The sequence below is a fragment of the Hordeum vulgare genome, chromosome 6H, assembly GCF_904849725.1.
Source record: "Hordeum vulgare subsp. vulgare chromosome 6H, MorexV3_pseudomolecules_assembly, whole genome shotgun sequence".
In the NCBI taxonomy this organism is placed as follows: domain Eukaryota; kingdom Viridiplantae; phylum Streptophyta; class Magnoliopsida; order Poales; family Poaceae; genus Hordeum; species Hordeum vulgare.
Genome location: NC_058523.1, coordinates 552,003,612 through 552,025,192, shown reverse-complemented (window position 1 = coordinate 552,025,192; position 21,581 = coordinate 552,003,612). Strand labels below are relative to the sequence as shown.

Sequence of the window (21,581 nt, the reverse complement as noted above, 5' to 3'; positions counted from 1 at the left end):
GCGGATAGAACAAATTGTATATAAGTCGTTCATGATTTTACACTTATTATAACACATTTGACAAAAAAACAATTATCTCAACTCAATAAAAGGTAGATGAATACATGACCAATATCAAATTTAGAAATCATAATATACTCGTAAGTTAATAAGAGTAGACGAGTCATATGACCAATTAATAATTAATTGATGATAACTTAACATTAACATTTGTTCATAAACGGATAGGATATGAGTATACCCACGGATACAAGGCTATACCCGTATCATGTTCATAATTTAATCGGTACGGTATGATATAAAAGTGTGCCCATACCCTGACCATGCCGATACAGTACCCACGGGTACCCTTAACGATGGGTAAAACTGCCATCCTTAAGTCACAGATCACGTAAGGCTGTGTAATTGGTTTTTTTAGATCAAAAGGGATCGAGGCGACCTCCCCGATACCATTACTCATTCAGAACGAGACCAAGTGTGCACCAGTATATATACAGTTCAAATATGAAAAATATAAAGTGAAATAATATTACAGCGAGGGCAAAGCCATCCAGCATTGCAGGCAAACTTCTTATTTACGGCTAGAACCAACTATTGTTCCTTTTTTTTATGCTTCTCAGAGCGGAGGAGTCACGGTGCATTGCTTTGCATTTGGGTTTTTGCTGGTCCTTTGTTCTTCAAAAATTCTCGGAGTTAAACTGCATTTGAATGATTTAATTGATCGACGGTCCGTTGAGGCCTGATGTCGTTGAAGCCGATGCCCTTTCTTTTGGTGGGGAAGATGCTGAAGATAAAGCTGGACACAATCGCCATGCCCAGCGGCAGGATCTTGAGCACCTGCTGAGTATTTTCGCCGGGTTTTGGGAAGAAGCAATTCTGCAGCCCCACGTCGCTAAACGCCACCGTGAGGAAGACCACCGCCGTGAAGATGGCCTGGACGATGTCCAGCCACCGGAGGCGGAGCTCCTTGAAATCGTCATCGGTCCATAACTGCCTCTCTTGCTGACTGGAGAAGTTGAACACGTCGAAGCCGTTCCAAGTCGCGACGCCGTAGTAGAGCTTTCCGTCGCGGTCGCCGACGATGCTGTCCGTGAAGGAGAAGAATATGCATATGATGGCGAGGACCAATATCATCACCCCGGTGAGCACCTTGTTGGCGATGTTGCAATTGCCGTGGTTGGTGAAGGTCGGGGACAGCGCCTCGTATGCCAGCACCGTGCCCGTCGGCAGGAGCTGCGCAAGGTTCGCGACGGACGGCATGACCCATTTCGGTGCAGGCGGAGCTGCAGGTGCCGGTACAGGCAACCCTGCTGGTTCCCGTTCAGGCACCGGTGCAGGTCGAGCTGCAGGCGCCGGTGCAGCCTCCACTGGAAGCGCCGGTGCAGGCTCCGGTACAGGCACCGGTGCTGGCTCTGGTGGAGGCGCAGAAGAAGAAGAGGCCATTGTATTGTGCTCGATCTTGGCGCCCAAGAATATTCCAAGCTGATCCACACCTTGTTGTTGCTGTTTATATAGGCGAAAGATCCCAAACTAGGTTGCATATACTCGCGATATTGCCTGCGCTGCATGTATCATGCTTAGAGCATCTTCAACAGAGTTTATGAAATAGTATTTTTTTTGCTCGTCGGCGTAGTAGAAGCGCTAAAATTTAGAGCGCGTAATACATATTCTACGAAAAACAAGATGACATAGATAGATTTAAATAAAAAAGATATAAAGGATAGCATTTCATAGATAGAAACTACTCCTCGAAAATAGATAAAACATACATAATAAAAAATGATATACTACTCCACGTTGTCTTTCTCCGACGCGCTGGTGTCCGACTCCTCCGTCGTGATGAAGTCGTCGGTCCACCGTTCATCGTCGGGGTCCCAAGTCGACGGTCCCTTGAGCTCGATGTTGAAGAGCGCGGCCTGCTTCCGCATACGCCGGTCCTCATGATAGGCGGCTCGTTCCGCCCTCCCCTCCACCCTCCTTTGCACAAAGAAGGCACGATCGTCGAGGACGTCCTAGTGGAAACTGTTGGCGCCATGCCGTCATGGCATGTTCGTCCGCCTCGGCATCGCTCCCACCTCCGGTTCTGGCGATGGTCCTCTTCGGTGACAACCCGCGGGGGAGGCCAGAGCCGCTGCGCCCACTCCGATGTCATCACCTCGAGGAAGTTCATCTCCCTACGAGGCCGCTGGAGACGCCACGCTGCCGTGCCGTACGCGTGGGCGGCCTGGTCAGCGGTGTCGAACGTGCCGAGACCGAGGCGCATGTCGTTGGAGCAGATCTCGGCATAGAAGGTGCCGGAGGGGCGCTCGCGGACGCCGTGGTAACCCAAACTTTCCCGACGGCGCGGCGGCATATGGTGACGTGGCGGCGACGAGGCAAGCAGAGGGCGTGTGGCGAGGCACAGAGCGGTGGGAGGGCGCATGGCGAGACACAGAGCGGTGAGAGGGCGCGTGGAGGGACACTGGATTTATAAAGCGCATCGAAAGCCACGCGGCAAAGCTAGCGCGCCCCGGGCCGCTTTTTCGCGCTCGTATGATCTTTTCTCTTGGATCAAAATCTCCCGCGTCCACTGAAGTCATTAAAACTCACGTTTTCCCACACGTGTGTTTTTTTACCTCCGCTCTCGGAGATGCTCTAAATATATGTGTAAAAAATGTATGTGGTACGTGTTGGGAGGATGATCGGGTGAGTTCCACTTGTCACTGAGCGTGCACAAATTATTGGATGTTAGATAGCTCCCTAAAACTGATTATTAATCTCTAGTACTCCCTCTCAGTTCACAAATATAAGCTGTCTTACATATTTTAATATGAAATACATACAGATGGATGAGTGAACAAACATATTAAAATGTGTCCATATACATATGAATCAGAAAAATGGTGAACGAAGGGATTAGTAGATTGCTAACATGGTAGAGAATTTTCCTGGCTAGTCATCACACAGGAATACCACAAAAATGTGCTCGCTACAACTCCCATGCGCCTCACTTGGGCAGCGCCGGGGCGCCCTGATCCGGTGAGCACAGGGTCTCCCTTCCTCTCTCTCTCGTCCACTCGCAATCATCGGAGGCGGACAAATTTCGTGTTTTGACTTTTTGCTAAAGTGAATCCTGATCTGGTTCATGTTTGTAAAAAATTTGAGATCTAACTTTTTTCTTACCGCCAAGCGTCATGGGATAGGGTATAACGACCTATCAACAAGGTCCCTGGTGGTAGGAAAAGGGGCTACCGTCACACGCACTCACGGTAATAGATACACCCCTACCGCCAAGGTGCCTGGCGGTAGGGTGCATGCGTGCAGACTTAAAAAAAATTACGGTAGGCATGCAACCCTACCGCTAGATACCTTAGCTATAGGTTGTTATACCCTAACGTTGTGGAGCTTGGCGGTAGGAAAAGAGTCAGATCCCGAAATTTTTACAAACAAGGGTCGAATCTGGATTTACTTCAACGAAAAGGTCAAAACACGAAATTTGTCCACCGGAGGCCGTAGCCTCGGAAAGCCCACATGATGGTTGTGGCAATGAGGTTTTCCGGTGGCGCGGAGGCGTCTAACATGGGTCCTAGTGCTCAGGGAGTTGGTAGGCGGCGGCGTCCTGCAGTGGGTCAAGGCCCTACAACTTTGGTCCATGGAGGCACGGATCCACCCGTCTATGACCTCCAGGCGGCAGCTTTGGCTGGCCGCCACTCTTCGTCCGTTCCAGATCCGGCGGTGGCTAAGGGACACAGCACGGTGGAGGGCAAGGGGCGCACAGTGGAGGTCGAGCTTTCGGGGGTGAGCGTGGCAGACGAATGGGCAGTTGCAGTGTGCGTAGCTGTGGAGCGCATTTTAATGGACCTTGTCCGATGCTACGTTGGGTTAGGCTCGTCTGATGCGGTGATGTTGGTGGTCGGATGATGTGTGGCGGTTTAGTGGTCTAGCCAGTTTCGTGGCTTAAGCGAGCGGAAGGCTTCGCAACGCCGAATGAATGCTCAACTTTTGACTATTGGCTGAGGCCATCGACGACGACATCTCCGGGTGCCGCTTTCTTCTTGTAGACGCCCTCAAGGCGTGGTGCTCGCTCTCTATCCGGACCATTTCAGGGAGAAACCCTAAATCTCTTGGGATTGGACAATAGTGGTGTTTTACATCATGCTTGCCTTGGGGACATCGTTCTTGGAGTGGTGACCGACTGGAGGGACCTGTGTTTGTGTGAGGATGGTGAGGGTCGTCATGATGGTGCTGGTGTTCGCCGATGGAATATGGGGTGATGGTGTCGGGGTTTCTATGACAATGACGACGGTGGTGCATGATGTCCAGGTTGCGATAATTAAGGACAGTAAAACCGAACCTAAAGCGAGCCTTCTCAGCGATTCGCGTTTTTAACCGTCCATTTTCATGATCTGGGTGTTATTAGTCGTTAGATCTGTGTGTTAAGCAAACTTTGCCGCATGTGTTAAATACTGGGTCCACTGTCCGATGGCCGGCTGCGCCACAGGCCGAAACGGCGCCCTGTGGTTAATTGGGCGTAGGCCAGCCCATTCCCGGTGACTGTTTGATTCGTTCTGTTCCACCTCCTGTTCCCCTCGTTCGATTCCCACCCTCATCTCTCCTCCCTCTTTCACCCGCGACATAGGTGGCGCCGCCACCATACTCGTCATGCAGTCAGAGGAGGAACGGATTTAGCCGAGGCGTCACGAGGGGATCTAGCGGACGCGCTCCAGCTGAGGCACCATGAGGAGATCGGCGAGAGGATCCAGCGCGAGGGAGCGGAGCCGTCCCTCTCGATTACTCCTGTCGGGCAGATCCTAGGCCCGCCACCGCCACCAGCTCGCGGGTCCTCCACCCTGGCGAACCAATCCACACGCCCCGCCTCTCCACGATCTCTTCTCGTCACATCCTTTTATCTTTTGGTTTGGTTCCCAAGTTCTGATCACACTTAGATTGAACGTTTATTTTGTGTCCCATAGATGAGTGTATCACATGACTGATGATGGCGACGGAGTGGAGGAGGAGGCGCACTGATATAAGTATGTAGCAAATAAGGAGGACACCATCGTCAGCAAGGCTGCCGAGTGAAGAAACTACGACGGACTAGAACCATCGGCACGATATTCACCTGAATACTGTAGTTTAGTTCATCGTTCGTTGTTGTTATGCCAACTCTGCTGAAGCATTGACGTTGACCTTCGTAACCGCCGAGTACATTGCATATTTGGCTGTACTAATCTTTAGTTCTTCCATGCAATTTATTGTTTTAGCATAAAAAGTACATGATTCTCATATGGGGCAATAATGGACTGCTGATGGAACAGATAGTTGATTATAGCTTTCATGCATGGTATGTTCCCCTTTTCCGTATTTACATACTAATCTTTCCCAAGACAGGACCGAGTCCATAAAGAAAGTAGATTGTGATCTTCTGTATTTTCCTGTAGATGTATTATTATGATTCAGTATTCAACCCATGTAGATTTGCCATATTCTGAGTTATAGGGACCTTTTTATACTTTTGGTCTATACCCAGTTAATCGAGACAGAGATGAGGAGCATGAAAATCAAGGTCCCAACTGAGGACACCTCCATGGTACGCATGATGATACTATTTTAATACATTTGTTTACAGTGTTTAGTCTTCAGCATTGTTGCACACATGGTAGAGAAGAGGAGTGACTAAGTAACCTCCATGGTATGCATGTTGATACTATTTTAATATCTTTATTTGCAGTGTTCAATCTTAAGCATTGTTGCACACATGGTAGAGAAGAGGAGTGACTAAGTAAACCTCCATGGTATGCAAGAAGAATAGGTTGGCTGATTGTGCCCCAACAAAGCATGAGCTTAGTGGGACTATCCTTAGGTCTTACTTCTCTACGTATATATGTGATGTTGTAATTTAGAAGAGAATTTTTTTTGGGTTGAAACATGCTTAGAAAATTGTTTTAACATGTGAGAGAAAAAAATGTAGTACTCTGTATATTTCCGTTTTATCTGCTGCATCACCGTTTGCCAGTAAAATACACATGCGTGATGATACATTTACGTTAATGCTAGACTCCCATTTTATAAATGTAACGAACTCCTAGCCAAATGTTGATTTTGACGTGCACATCTCTATCAATCTAGATATCTTGCCAGTACATTGCATATTTGGTTGTACTAATCCATAGTTCTTCCATGTAATTTATTATTTCATCAGACCTGATTCCCATATGGGGCAGTCATGGACTGCTGATAGAACAGACATTTGATAATAGCTTTCATGCATGGTAAGTTTTCGTTTTCCGTATTTACATTCTACTCCATCTGTTCCTAAATATAAGTCTTTTAAATGATTTCACTATGGACTACATACGGAAAAAATGAATGAATCTATGCTCTAAAGTATGTCTATATGCATCCGTTTGTAGGAGCATGTCGTTTTGGTGACCGAGTTTCATGGACCCCTTTATTTTTGGAAAATTCAAAATTCAAACTTTGACTTCAAATAATTCAAAAAAATATGCAATTATACAATGATGAAATGTGTATGTGTGTAAAAGTTCAGAATGAAAAACCTTTAAATGCGACCTCTATAAAAAAACAAATTTCCGGACTTTACGAATGAATAGTATCATGTGTTAAAAAGCCGCAAATTTGTCTTTTTTTGCACAGCTCTCATTTTAACGTATTTTGTCCTAAAAATTTACACACATGTCTATTATGCCTCCATTTATATCTGTAATTGTTTTCAGAATTTTTTGAATTTTGAAAATATGAATTTTGTTGAATTTTGAATTTCAGAAAATAAGGCTTCCATGGAGCTCGGTCTCCAAAAGCAATTTTTGTGTATGTAGTCTTTAGTTGAATCGCTAAAAAGACTCATATTTAGAAACGGAGGGAGTAATATTTTTCATTGAGATCTGAGTTCATAGACAAAGTAAATTTTGATCTTCTGGCTTTGCTTTCACATGTATCATACTTCAAAATACATTGTATCCACTCAATACTCAACGTAATAGAAATTATGTTGAACTTCTTATTTTTGAAACATTGTGTTGTCTATTTAAAGTCTATTTATGTGTCCTACAACTGCTTTCATGAGCATATGATCCTTCATCTTATCCTTTTGTCCTCTTGTTTGTAGAGTTTTGTGGGGGACGTCCGTCTATTGGAGAATGTGGGAGAAAGAGAGCAAGGCTTTTCTTCTTATGTTGCTTACACATATGTAGGTCAGCCCCATATCATTGTATAAGGTAATCCATGCTCTCTCATATCAACTTGTTTGCATGTTTGCTGAATAAATCTCCATTCATTAAACTATTCCTTTTGAACTAACTGAAACATATCTTCTTGCAGGAACCTTCATGGCACGATACGAGCAACTTCAATGCACCCTTTATTTCCAAATTGGCTTGCTAATTCATGCTAAACAACTATGAAAAACTTGTGTATCACTTCTTTAACTTCTTTTTTTGTTTGATGTATCTACATTGTAGAAACCTACATGAATGTGGCTGGAAGCAAATTGCATAAATTACAAATGAGAAAATGAGTTATACGAAGAAATGTATACAAGTTGCTTTATATCACTAACAAGTAAGAGCCAAAATAGATGGGCGCAGCAACGCGCGTCATCAACGATCTAGTAGTTATGGAGCCAGCTCTTCTTTAGTGTGTCTTCGAGTTTGCATGGTTTTTGGTTGATGTAAAGTCGAAGTTGCGGAGGTGGGTCTGGGTACAATGATGACAAGTGGCAGGTGGTCTCTTCAACAATCTTCTATAACGCTAGCATTGCATAGTTCTTCTTTGAAGCTCTTTTTCAAAATTAGAGTTGCATTTGTCCCTAACACGGATGTCAAGTGGTCTGTTTAGAAATCTTGTGTGGTGCTAACGCAGTAAACTTCTGATGCATGTTCGGAGAGAAGTGATGGCGATGACGCTTATGTGCTGCCTCGACGAGGTTTTCTACATAATGGTGTTTGTGAGATATATTGTGTCTCCTCAGCGGATTGTGATGATTTTTTGCTTGATTTTTTATTAATTTATTCAGAAACTCCATTTTTCTTAATTAGTGGATGATTGCCTCTATTGGAAAAAAATTAGTAAATATAAAATGAAGATTGCCAATACACGGTTGCCAACTCGTGGTGAGAGCATCCACAACCAGAACATGCAAATACGGCCCCTAAAATGCCCACGGACACGGACACTGACCGGTCACGCCTCAAGTAATGTATTCTACAATCGGACACCTCAGATCTCATATCTCAAATACATACAAACCATACAACTACTACGTCGATGCATTACACACATCATTCGGCTACTCCATCACTGCTAACATGCCATCGGACTAACAAAAATTGGCATGTTTGGCTACAGTGGACATTAGCCACGGCTACCCTTGCCTTTCCTGGAGCCCTTGCCCTTCTTCTGGCGGAAGTACAGGTCGAAGACGTGGTATGGATCAAGCCGGATCTGCTCGTCACCGAAGCTATCCTCATCATCGCTCACCTCGTCCACCTCCTTCGATAGAAGTCTGGACATTTCACAGACCGCCGATTCTGCTCGCGGACAAGGGTGTGCGTGTTCCTCCGTTGCCATTTCTTCAAAATGCTGGCGCGGATGGTTTCCTCCTACGGCCTCCCGTGTCGCTGCATCAGTCGCCTCTGCCTCTGTCATTTCTTCCACGAGATAGGCCTCGGCGTCCCTTATCCTCTCCTTTCCACGGCAGACAGCCCGTTCCCGATGGGAATCGAAGTTTGCCGGACCGGTCGATAGATCCGCCCGTCAGGACCTGGATGATTCTGCCCCCACGGGAACCGAGCGCCTATTGAGCAGATGCTACAGAGTCGCGATGGACAGATCCAACTATCGGCTTGGAGTTGTCCTCGCGAGAGCGGCTGAGTGCAATGTGAACCGCCATTGCCTCCTCCACTCCATAGGGGACGACCTCCCTAGTTGATGGATTCGGACTGGTCGAAATCTGATCCACTGCCCTCCATGCCGAAGAAGGACGGAGATTGCTGCAGGTGAGCTAGGATGGCGACTGGGAGTGGAGGGGAGTGAAGTGAAGTGGCAGGGGTTTGGTCCGGTAAACAAATCAGGACGAGTATATGTGGGCTCGATGCGGCCCATTGCGGGCCAGGCGGGCGTGCCCGGGCTCCCCAATATTCACCCCATATTTGAACTAGATATGAGGTGTGCCGGTCAGCCCCTGTGTATGAGGACCGGTTGAGGGGTCCGACTGGGTTGCGTTTTTGTGACCAATTAGTGACGAAGCGGCCTGCCCGGGTATTTGAGACGGGTATGAGGGGTCCAGCTATATATAGATGCTCTAAGATTGCTAAGAACGAAAGATATGTAAGATTATGAATTCTTAAGCAGATTTTGGTTGGGTCTTTATAATGACGAAAAAAGATTACCCCTGCTTTATATTATAAAGCAACCACCACAACATCGATCAACTGATCCATGTACAAGAGGAAAACAGAAAACAACAAAGGTACAAAACACTGAAAGAACCACTAACAAACGTCAAATGCTCAAGTGAGGCTTGAACATCGAGGCTCTCGATGAACAAGATCATGCATACAACATGACAAGTACAAGGGAGTAGCCCGCAGCTCGAGGAATGCCGTGCTCGATCAACTCCAAAGGCCAACCATAGTTGGTTCATCATCCATCTCTGCCGCCAAAGAAGGCATCCATGTCTTCATATCTAGACTGTAGGGCGCCACACCATAGGCAAGCAAAGCCACTCACCGCCGAGCGAAAGGAACAAGACCAACGGGTTGTCGTGGAGATATATAGGACAACCACCTCAATGTGTGAAGCGACGCCCAAAACTTTGCCATGGCCGTCGTCAAGGATTACATCCACCGCAAGTAGCCAAGTGGGAGCCCCCACTGAAGAATCCGGTAGACCACCACGCCATAGTCCAAAGGTGGCGTCTTCAAGAAGATCAACGACGCCGGAGCGCCATCGCCACCCAATCCCTGGATTTGAGTTTTCACCCGGAACATGGAGGAAGAGGGCATTGGAGGATTGCGACGTCTATAGTGCCACCGACATTGCGGCCATAGCAGCCAGCCAAAATTTCCCCTGATCCAAACAAGCCCCCACCCTCACCCAGACACCAGATATGCAAGCCGAAGGACAACCAGCTGGTAGCGTAGGTAGGCGAGGCAAGAAGGGGCGCGTATCTTCGTCGGCCAACTCCTTCGACGACGCCCACAAGTTGTTCGACGGTTTGCCAAGGTACAAAATGGACTCCGTCGACGAGTTTTTTTACCATAATTTTCTTTGCGACTCCCACGATTCCTCGTCCGATGAGGAGGAGGAGATCTTGGCTGCCGTGTTGGTCCATCACCACCTTAATAGCCAACGGCCGTTGTTCTATCGCTCGATCCCGGGACAGCAAGAAGATGTGGGAGGTGATGACAGCTTGTGTGATTATGCATAATATGATCGTAGAAGATGAGCGTCCGGAACGTTTCTATGATCAAGAGTTTCAGTTTCAGGGTGAGAATGTTGTGTGTGAGCATGAAGGAGCGGCAACGTTTGAATAGTTCGTCCAATTTCATTATGAAATGCGTGATCGAAAAATTCACATGCAGCTGCAAAATGATTTGGTTGAGCATATATGGGCTTATGTTGGCAAACAATAAATATATATTTTTCATGTGTATTTGAGATGATTTAATTTCTATTCAATTTGTGAAACTATACTTATTTATTTGAAAACTATGTAATATTTGGTTGTGAAACTATGTTATTTTTTATATGTCTGCTTGTTAAATAATTTAAAATATGTGCATATTTGTTGAAAAATAACGATCAACCGGCCACGTCGATAAATATGAATCGCGAGCGTTGTACACACTACCGACCCAAATGTTATAGACGGACGGCCGATCCGTTTGAATCGACACGTTGAAGTTGCTCTTATAATCATTTATTCAATGGTTGGAAGCCAACGAACAAATTAGGTCAAGTCGCTGAAGGTTAAGTAATACAGCAGCAACGACCAGGGCGACGACTGCCGGCAATGTTCAACAATAAAAATTACAAGCCATCATTTGTCTAGAACACTGATCCCATCTATGAGATCCCAACATCTTATGCCTTGTCTTCTTGCAAGATCCAGTTGGCCGGCTGACTCAGCTCCATGAAGGAGAACCCAACTCAAGGAAAAAAAGACCGGCACTTGCACGTAGACGATCGAACAAACACAGCCTTATACTGTTCTGACCTTTGTAGCAAAGATGAACATAAAATAAACCCGGTTTAAAAAAAATTCACGATCTAACTCTTTTCGAAACGCCATAAGCTGTGACGTTGCTGCCCCACCATAACACGCTAGTTTACTGTGACGTTGCTGCTCCACAGTAAAAACGTCAATCTCTTATGACGTTTATTATTCCTTGCAAACGCCTGCCTATAAATTGGCGCAGGGTGGAGGGTGCATGCGTGGACAGGCAGGCAGGGCCGGTGTCGTGCGCATGCATGCATGCCTGCATGCCATACTTGCTTAGGCTTGGTGCATGGAGCGCTGATGGGAAATTTACCACAGCAGACAAATGACGCATGGGCAGCCATACTTGCTTAGGCTTGGGTAGGTAGACAAATGACGCATGGGGCAACCATACTTGCTACAATACCTGTTTTCTAGTATTTCCCGTACGTTTGCCCGTGGTGGGACATGCACTTGATTTGTAGCGTTCAAAAACGCCAGCGGCACATAGTCAAACGCCAAAGCATTGGCATTTCGGCCTGTGCTGCAACACGAGGTAGACTAATGTTTGAATGTAGAACAGAAACGTCACAATAGACTGATGTTTCTATGTGCAGCAGCAACGTTACGGGTTCTGGCGTTTCTAGAATGATCAGAATGTGAAATACTTTTAAATTAAGTTTATTCTGTGAATTCTTTTGATCTCGTGCGTCTGAAAAAACTCCGTATTTAACTAGAGAGATATCCCCGCGCTGTCAGCGTGCCTGTACAGTCACCGATGTGATACCGATCCAACGGTGTGCACACGAGAACTACGCACATTTGCATTCCTGTTAGCCAAACGTTTCTTCTCAAATTAATATTTTCTTCGTTTCAAAACACGTGTATCAAGCTTAATATAATGTTGTATTAAAGTTAGTTTAAAATTAAAATACTTATTTTAAGACGGAGAGAGTACTACCTAGACCTAAAAGTAATTCCGAGCCAAGAGAGTAAATCGCAGTGCATTACAGCTTGCTAAAACTTCAACGTTTGCAGCAATAAAAACTTCACCGTTTCTTGCTACCACTAAGATATTGAGTTTCACCAATAGGTGGGCCCAGACTGTGAGTGGACCTTAGGACCTCTAAAAGCAAGTATAATAAGGTGTTATAGGCCATATGTTAAAAAATAGTACTTTCTTTTTTAACCTCGTCCCTATACATGTTAATTATTACATTGACTACATATGACATAACAACATGTCATAGCCATCAGTTGGATATGCTCTAATGCTGCTCCTACTACTACAACCATGCATGTAGTGTTATATTTTATTTCTGAATGCATTCGGTACACAAGACAAGACAGTTAGTGCATCCAATGCCAGAATAATGACCACATACAACAACAAAAGTTAGTGACCGACGCAATGATACCAACCCGTGAACTAATGTTGATGTTAGCTGTCTCTAGACATGACCATGTGAGGAGATGCATCTTAAAGACTATGGATGGTATGTACACAGTTAAAATCGATGGACAAGAGATTGTGGATGCATGGGGGGAAACATACTTCAACACAAAGACATTTTTTTTAAAACACAGACAAACATAAATACTCATATATACACACATAAACACTAAACCCGCTATGAACACGAGCACACCCTACCATCCCTATAAAAATCTTAAGGCCTTGTTTGGTACTAGTGTATTTTAAGGAATTAATGGAATTATTCCGGTCAAACCCCTAAATCCCCACATGACCCATAACACCATTTGATTCTAGTGTATTTGACATGTTTCATTCCCATATTTCTCCACAAATCCCTAAATTCTAATGCATTTTTATTAATATCCAATACACTACCCCTACCTAGTGGATTGAGGATAAATGGGGATTTGAAGGGATTAGGTGAAGGTTGGGATTTTATCCAATTTCCGTGAAGATTATCCCTACTAATCTTCTCAAAATCCCTGGTACCAAACATGGCCTAAAGACTTGGATGTAAGGTTGCAATGGTGAAACGGAGCTCAAATCATGAATATTCTGTTTCTTTGGGTTAAGGGAAGCCCAACAAAAAAACAAGGCCGCTGCAGATATTAGGGCGATGACAGCTAATTGGCATGGGCTGGGCTTTGTTTCTGAATGAGAATGGTATGGGTTAGGCTGGGCACGCATGATCGCATGAAAGAAGCATATTTTACAAAGGTCATTCTTATCTTTTCATGTTGCAATAAATGGCGCAATGCTTATTTAAATCTTGCGTTCAAATCTTAAACCATTTTATCTTTCATTTACTTGCGTCGAAAGCGTTAAATTTAGATCCCATATTAATAGGTTAAAAAAAAAGAAAAAAAGGACGAAAAAATTGTGCCTCTCGCAGAAGGAAAAAATGCGTTTTTTTTCGTTTCCGAGAGACGGCTCACAAAAGCAAATCTATGCCTCTTGCGAAACGAAAATCATGCCTCTTACAGAAGAAAAGAAAAGAAAATGGGTATTTTTCTTTTGTTTCGGAGAGATATCGTAGAGGTACGACTGTACCTCTCGCAAAACCAAATCCGTGTCTTTCACAAAAGCAAAACCATGTCTCTGGGGGAAGGTAAAAAAAGAAAGCATTTTTTTATTTCAGAGAGTCACAGTCGTGCCTCCTGCGGAAGCAAATCCATGCATCTCGTGGAAGCAAAACCGTGCCTCTCTTGAAAGAAAAAAAAACTCATTTTTTGTCTCAGAGGGGCATGGTTCTGGCTCTTGCAGAAGCAAATCCGTGCCTCTGAGGAAAGCAAAAATGTGCCTCTCACGAACCAAAAAACCACACAAGTTTTTTAGTTTCAGAGAGACACGACCGTTCCTCTCACGAAAGTAAAACCGTTTCTCTCACAAAAAAAATATGTTTTTTCACGCCAGTTTTTTTACATTTCATTTGCCTAAAAGCTAAGAAAGATTGATGAAAAACTGAAAAGCCAAAAAAAGGAAGGAAAGGGTCATCCAAAAAGCTAAAAATGCATGCGAAAAAATTCAACAAACACAAACTACAAATGAGGAGGCTCCCCAAGCTAAAAACACTCTTAACACTCCCCAAGTGACCGGTGGGGAGGCTCCCGAAGGAGCGGTCCTTAGTTAGTTGCGCTCCCATGATCCAATTTTTATTGTCTCCCTCTGTGCGTCGCAGCGTCTATATGTTGCCTTAAGCGAGCGCAGAGAAACATCTAGTGGTGGCTGTGGGATTTCAAACCTGCTCTCCTGATTCACCGCAAGCGCGGCTAGCCACTGCGTTAGGCTCATGTTTGTGATATACAACTAGGTTGATCTTCTTAACGCGACACAAGCCTCTTCGTTTTATTTCCTGGTTTTTGGTTTTTCTCCGTTTACTCTCTCTTTTCATTGATTTTTCTTTTCTTTATTTCTTTATTTTAGTTTTTCTTCTCCATTATTTTTGGCTTTCTTTTTCTTCTCCATTTTTTTCTTCTTATGCTTTTAATGTCTGTTTTCGTTCTCACTCTACATTTCGTATATGTCAGAAAGATTTTTAATAAGTAATTATTATCTTTTGTATGCACGTTCAATAATATCTGAACGCTTATTCAATATTTTTAAAATACTTTTTAACATTTTAGTACTTATTCAAAATAACTAAATATATGTTCAAAAAATTTCAAATACCCATTCCAAATTTTTTAATATCTATTCAAAATATTTGAACTTTACATACTTTCAACAAGCTTCTAGAAAAATATATTAACAAGCTTGGATGAATCATGTACGTAATTTTGAGAGGCCCACAGGACAATAAGCGATAGACTCCTCGGTGCCTGGCGGATGACTATATCAAGGTGATGCATCGGTAGTACAGGGAGGACGGCAAAGAATTAGTAGCAATGCCTGACTGCGTGCAGACTGCGGCAGCGGTAACCGGTCGGGCCCTGAGCAGCGTTGCAGTGGCAAGAATCGGGAGCGTGACGAATAGATTAGATGAGACAGCGACCGTGATGGGTATCTTCAGAAACAGCGATGGAAAACCCTATTCCCCGCTCATTGCGGAAAATTGTCGACGATACGCATAGGGCAACATTGCTAACTATGAGAGATGGCCCGACCCAGTTCCAGTTCACAAATTCCAAAGAAAATAGAATTTTAATATATTTTTTATAATTTATAAGACATGTTGGGAAAATCCAAAAATGTAGAATTTCAAATCTAGAAAATATTTCATTTTTGTGTACAAATTCATAAAATCTTTGGGAATTTCAAAAGATCTAACCACATTCAAAATATATTTGCAAATTCAAAAAATGTTCTAAAATTCAAAAAAATAATTCTTATAAATAGCTAAAACAATTGTTAAACATATTCTAAAATTGATTAAACAATCATGAATTTATTCACATTTAAAAAAACATATTTACACGTTTTCCAGAATTGTTTGCAATTTAAAAAACAATGTTCGAAATATATAAGAAATTATTATAAAACTAACCTTAGCTTCGTAAATTGTTCTTAAATTTCGACAAATGTTCTTGCGTCTCAAAAAAGTTCCAAATTAAAAACGAATGTCATTTTCAAATATTGTTCATAAATACAGAAAATGTCCTGGGTTTTGAATAAATGTTCTTGTTTTTCAAACAATGTTATGAATATTTTTGTGCAAAATTTTCATTAAATTAAAGAAAATGTTCTTCCGTTAATAAAAATGTTCCCTTTTCCAAAAATTGTTCGCAAATCGGAGTTCTAAAAAATGTTCCCTTTATCACAAAAACTTCACGTTTTTAAATATCCTAAAAATGAAAAGTGTTAATTTCGAAATTTTGAACAAAATTTTGAAGACATGAACATTTTTTGAAAAATTGGGTGAATATTTAGAAAAAAGATTCCAAGCAATTTTTGGAAAGGAAGAACATTTTGTAAAATTCCCGAACATTTATGAAAGCGGACATTTTTTTCAAAAGTGAATATTTTTTGAAAATTTCCGCAAAAAAGTTAACTTAACGAACAGATGTCAAATTTTCAAAAGTAAATGATCAATTTTTAAACATGAACAATTTTTCGGAACACGAACAATTTCCTGAAATTGTGAACAAATTTCAAAACATGGATTGTTTCGAAAATTCCTAAACGTTTCTGAAAGAGGAATAATTTTTAAAATAATGTACAAAATATAAAAAACCAAAATTGTTTTTGAAATTTTGAAAAAAATCTGGAAACTATAATTGTTTTTAAAATTCCAGAAGATTCTTTCAAGCATGACATTTTATAAAATTGTGAATAAAAAATTAAGATGAATATTATATTTTGAAATTTCAAAAAATATTTGAAATTGTCAAACAAAAAATAGGAAAAGCATAAAAAGGAAAAAATGGAGAGAACAGAAAAACGTAAATAAAAACAGAAAAGCGAATAAATAACGAAAAACAGTTCAGACACCATCTTAAAGGTTCCGAAAACCAAAAAAAATGGCTGGAAAATGTCTGGAAGGTATCTAAAACCAGAAGCGCTCCTACACATTCTTGGGTAAGCCCATTATCAGATCTGGATATTTTGACCCAAAGGGCGTTTAATAGGAGGTCCTCCACCTATCTCGGTGAACGGATGCTACCAAAATTATTATTTAGCGAATACACCTTCCAACGATTACTCTTACCTTCACATGTTGTGACAGGTGACGCACTCCATGCATGCCACTTATCGCAACCTGGGAGTTTTTTCTTTTTTCGTAGATCCGTATTTTTAAAATGTTTTATCTCCTAAACCGTGCGCTCAAATCTTGAACCGTTTTCACCGTTGGCTTTCTCACGTCGAAATCTTCAAAACTAGATCCCATGTTGATAGGTTTTGATGAACTTTTTTTTTCATGAAATAATCTGGAAAAAACCGAACAAAAAAAAACCGTGCCTCACGCGATAGAAAAAAATACAGAAAACGCGCCTTTTCCCTTTCTGAGAGGCAGGGGTCGTGCCTCTCGCAAAAAAAAAACAAAAAACGCGTTTATTTTCTTTCGGGAGAGGCATGGGCGTGCCTTTCACGAAGGCAAAACCGTGTCTTTTGCCGAAGCAAAACCATGCCTCCCGTAAAAAAACAAAAAACGTGTTTTTTCTTTTTCGAAAGGCACGGGCGTGCCTCTCGCGAAGGTAAAACCGTGCCTTTCGTGAAAGCAAAAACCGTGCGTCTCGCAAAAAAATGAAAACATGTTTTTGTTTCTTTCCGAGAGGCACGACCTTACCTCTCGCGAAGGCAAAACTGTGCCTCTTGCTGAAGCAAAACCGTGCCTCTCGAAAAAAAAACAGAAAACGAGTTTTTTTCGCGTAAAAGAAAAGAAAACACGTTTTCCATAAAAATTAAAAAAAAATCATGAATAAGTTACGATAGACCGGTGAAAAACCATAACACCAATAAAAATCAGAAAGGAAAACCACTCAGAAAAGGCGAAGACGCGTGCGAAAAAGAAAAAAAATATCCGAAGGGAACACTCAGAGCGCGACACGTGTCGGTAGCTGGAAACGTGCTAAGTGGCGGCGCGCGAAAGTGATCGCTGAAAGACTCGCGAGGAAGCGCTCGCTAACTAGTTGCTCCACAGGTGCTACACTTAACCTATCAAACGCTAATGATGAACGTATTGGGCCAAGCCATCATGCATTCACGATTCTTCTTTCGTTTTTTTCTTTATATTTACTGTGCTATACTAGATGCATATATACCAGTTCATAGGTTATCGCTAAAAAAAATACCAGATCATAGGTTTCCCTCAGACCTGGCCCCCAGGCGCTCGCCCCTCTGGCCACACCAGGGCATGCCTTGATGGGGCATAGGCCGTCGCCTCTGACCATACACCAAGACCGGCTCTGATCACATGCTTCAAGGTGTACAATATATTCACAAGTTGACTATTTAAAAGAAAACTAAATTTTATACAATAGATATGTCCATGTCTTCTACGTGCATGTAAAGTACCTTGCAAAAAAAATGCATGTGTTGTGATCTGAAAAAAGAAAAGAAATATGCATATGTTGGTGTCATCTACGCAAGATTGTGAGGCTTCTCAAATGTGAACATGGAGACGAATTCTCTAGAGGTTACCAATCTCAGGGCCACTCGTTACGACTCTAGATCAGTCGTGGCTCTTATTTTGTTAGAAATCGAAGAGCTTGGTACTAGTTTCAATTCTTTTGTAATACTCCCTCCGTTCCTAAATATAAGTCTTTGTAGAGATTTCACTAGTGGACTACATACGGATGTATATAGACATACTTTAAAGTATAGATTCAATCATTTTGCTCCGTATGTAGACCCTTAGTGAAATCGTTTAAAAGACTTATATTTAGAAACGGAGGGAGGATGTCATATCGTAAGATCGGTCAATGGTCCTTCTTATATCTGTGCTAAGCATGCTTGCACGATTGATATGACGGAAAGCTCAATAATACTCCAAACTTACCGATTAGCAGCCTGCTCACCGACTGTTCAGCGAGCGCTTTCATTCAATAAAGCTCTCAGTAATTTTTCCGTAAAATAAATAAATAAATAAATATGCATGTACTGAAAAATAGCATTTGAACATGTTTTTCGAGCATAACTTTTTTGCATTTGACCAGATCACAGCAAACCCATAGCACCGCCTACCGTCTCGCCCCGACGGCACGGCGAGAGATGATTTGAAACCGATCGCGCGCCGGACGTGGAGCGATGGTAGGCAGCGCCCGTCCGGATGTCGACGTAGCCGTATGCACCACCGACCCAGCCTTAAATAGCCGGTGAAACGGCTTTGATCCGACCCGTCTAACCCACCAACTTAATTCGCTATTCCCACCTTCGTTTCATCTGCAGGCCAGATAGCCAGTGCTCTGCCTGAACTAGCAACACGCATGGCAGATGAATGACCTCACAGTGCATTTTTTTTGCAGTAAAAACGGCACGGAATTAAGGAGCTGTTCGGAAGACCTCCAGCTCCGTCAAATAGAAGGATCCACGGAGTAGCTGTTTCCCCGTTTCGTAAAGTTTAACTACGGCTCCTGCTGCTCTTGGAGTGGAGTCAGGAAGCGGGAGTGACTCCGAACAGGTCCTAAAAAGCCACGAGAGTTGGTGCGAGGGAAGAGCATGCATGCATGAGGGGCGGTTGGTGTCTGAATGACCAACATAACTATATACGGCTGGATTCTCCGATATATGGGCCACATACGTGCAGCCCATAGATCTTTTTTTTTTTTTGCATTGATGCAGCCCATAGATCTGACTGCTAATGCCATCGCTGCCACATAGGGGTACGTACGTCGACACACACACACAAAAATACATACGTACGTACTTATACAGCCTACACATTTGAGTCGTCGTTCACGTACATTCCGAGCAGATATGGGCAAAATAAAAGTTGGCGTGATGCAATGAGTTAGTTCCCAATATTCCAGGACACGAGAAAGAAATTAGCTAGACAGATGACCACGTACGTAACATGAGCGATGATCAATATAAGCATGCATGGTTCTGCTTCTATATATATGTACGTACATCTGATTAAGTAGGTGCGTGCCACGGCTAACGTACATCACTGTCATCATCGCATGATACACATTAGTTAGGCGGGTTAGCTAGGACAACGTGACAGTGACGCCCTATCAACCTCACTCGTATACACGCATGTTGCGGCAACATCGTATCCACGAAAAGGGAAGAATAATAATTGAATTGATTGATCGAGCCATTTTGATAGTAGCCGCATACGTAATTAGCATGCATTAAGGGCCGGGACCTCGTAGGCCGTCGTTTTCGTTGTAGGTAGGAGTTGTCTATATATACCTTAGCTACCTTAATTAGCAGCCCATGCAGCGACGTCGACGTGCTCCGATCCTACCTTACCTGGGGATCGATGCTGAGAGAAATGTGGCAACGTACCTCGTTTCTGAGGCTGTTCACAGTAGGAGTAACATATAGGCCTTCTTTGATTCATGGGATTTTTGTAGGATTTTCATGGGATTCTAATCCCATGGAATTTTTTTCTCCGGTAATCGTTTGATTCATAGGAATAGAAACCTTGGGAATCAATCCTATGGGATTTCCCCTTCTCTGTCTCACTGGAAAGTTTCTAAGAGATCGAAGCTCTTGGAAAGAATTCTGGCGGGAAAAAAAAACGCGCGCGCCGCTCGCTCACCCGCACGTTCACAGTTTTTTGCGGTAAATAATATGCTCGCGTAGGTTTTGACGGACCAGTCGTAAAAAAACGAGCACCACTTCTCAATCCCTTTCGCATCAACCTAATCGTGTTGCGCCGCCACGGCCGTCCGGCCTTCTGCCCAGCTCCTCGGCCAGCCGCCTGGCCTTCTGCTCAGCTCCTTGGCCGGCCGCCTGGCCTTCTACTAAGCACCTTCTGCTAAGCACCTCGGCCGTCCGCCTGGCCTTCTGTTCCTCCCTGCTCGATGTCCAGCAACAAGGTACGATCCAAAAGCCAGATCCGGTCCTCCTTTGCATCCCATGAATTTGTAGCTATTGTACACATAGATTAGATTGATCTGTTTAGTATTAGTTAGCAATCTGTTGTAGATTTTCTCTGATTTTTTAGATCGAACTTGTTATCTCAGGATTTGGGGATTTTCTTTGCAGCTATTAGGTCAAAAAAAATATTCTCAGATTTGATTAAATTCTCAAGCGTTCTATTATGAACAAATATCAATTGTGCCCTGTAAAAATTGTATGCTAACAATCTGATGCATGTAGATGGCTGATCGATATTGCTTGTCTGAACGACAAGGCCATCATCTGCAATCAAATGGGACAATTGATCTTGAAGTTGATGGTGGGACTACAGGTTTAGGTAAGCTCTGATGTTTTGGTGACACTGAACTTACGTGTGCGATTTTATTTTTTTGTGATGTGTTATTGATTTAGAAACTAAATTTGTCATGTTATGTTGAATATTTAGGAATCACAAAAGCTAACTCTCGAGCCAAATGGAGCCATCAAATGAAGTTGTACCTTATTAGACTCCTAAAAGATCACGATGTGCCTGGTTTTTGGACACATAATGCTTGGAGCAAGGATGCATGGAATAATATTCTTCATCAACTAAATCAAAAGTTTGATCAGTCATTTACTCTCAACCAAGTCAAACAAAAGGAGCAAGATCTGAAGAAAGACTATCGTACTGTGAAAGAGTTGTTGGATGAAAGTGGCTTTGGATGGGATAAGGACAGAAAAATGGTAGACGCACCTGATAGTGTTTGGGCAAGTTTTACTGCTCGTAGGAACAACAAGGATGCTCTCCAATGGAAAGAAAGATCATTCCCATTTTTTGAAGAATTAGCTCCACTCTATGAAGGTGAATTCAACATAATATTCGCATGTCCATTGTAGCTTTTTTTACCTTGCAGCCTACACATTGTATATAATGTTTGATTGCTCTAAACAAGTCTC

The 21,581-nt window shown here is 43.0% G+C and overlaps 1 protein-coding gene across 1 annotated transcript; it reads right to left on the bottom strand.

Moving 5' to 3' along the window:
- Positions 1-488: 488 nt before the first annotated feature.
- LOC123404698 (protein DMP10-like) lies at positions 489-1,542 on the bottom strand. The gene has a single exon (XM_045098646.1). The coding sequence runs from the start codon at positions 1,441-1,443 to the stop codon at positions 694-696; it is 750 nt and encodes a 249-aa protein (XP_044954581.1). The 5' UTR covers positions 1,444-1,542; the 3' UTR covers positions 489-693.
- Positions 1,543-21,581: the final 20,039 nt, after the last annotated feature.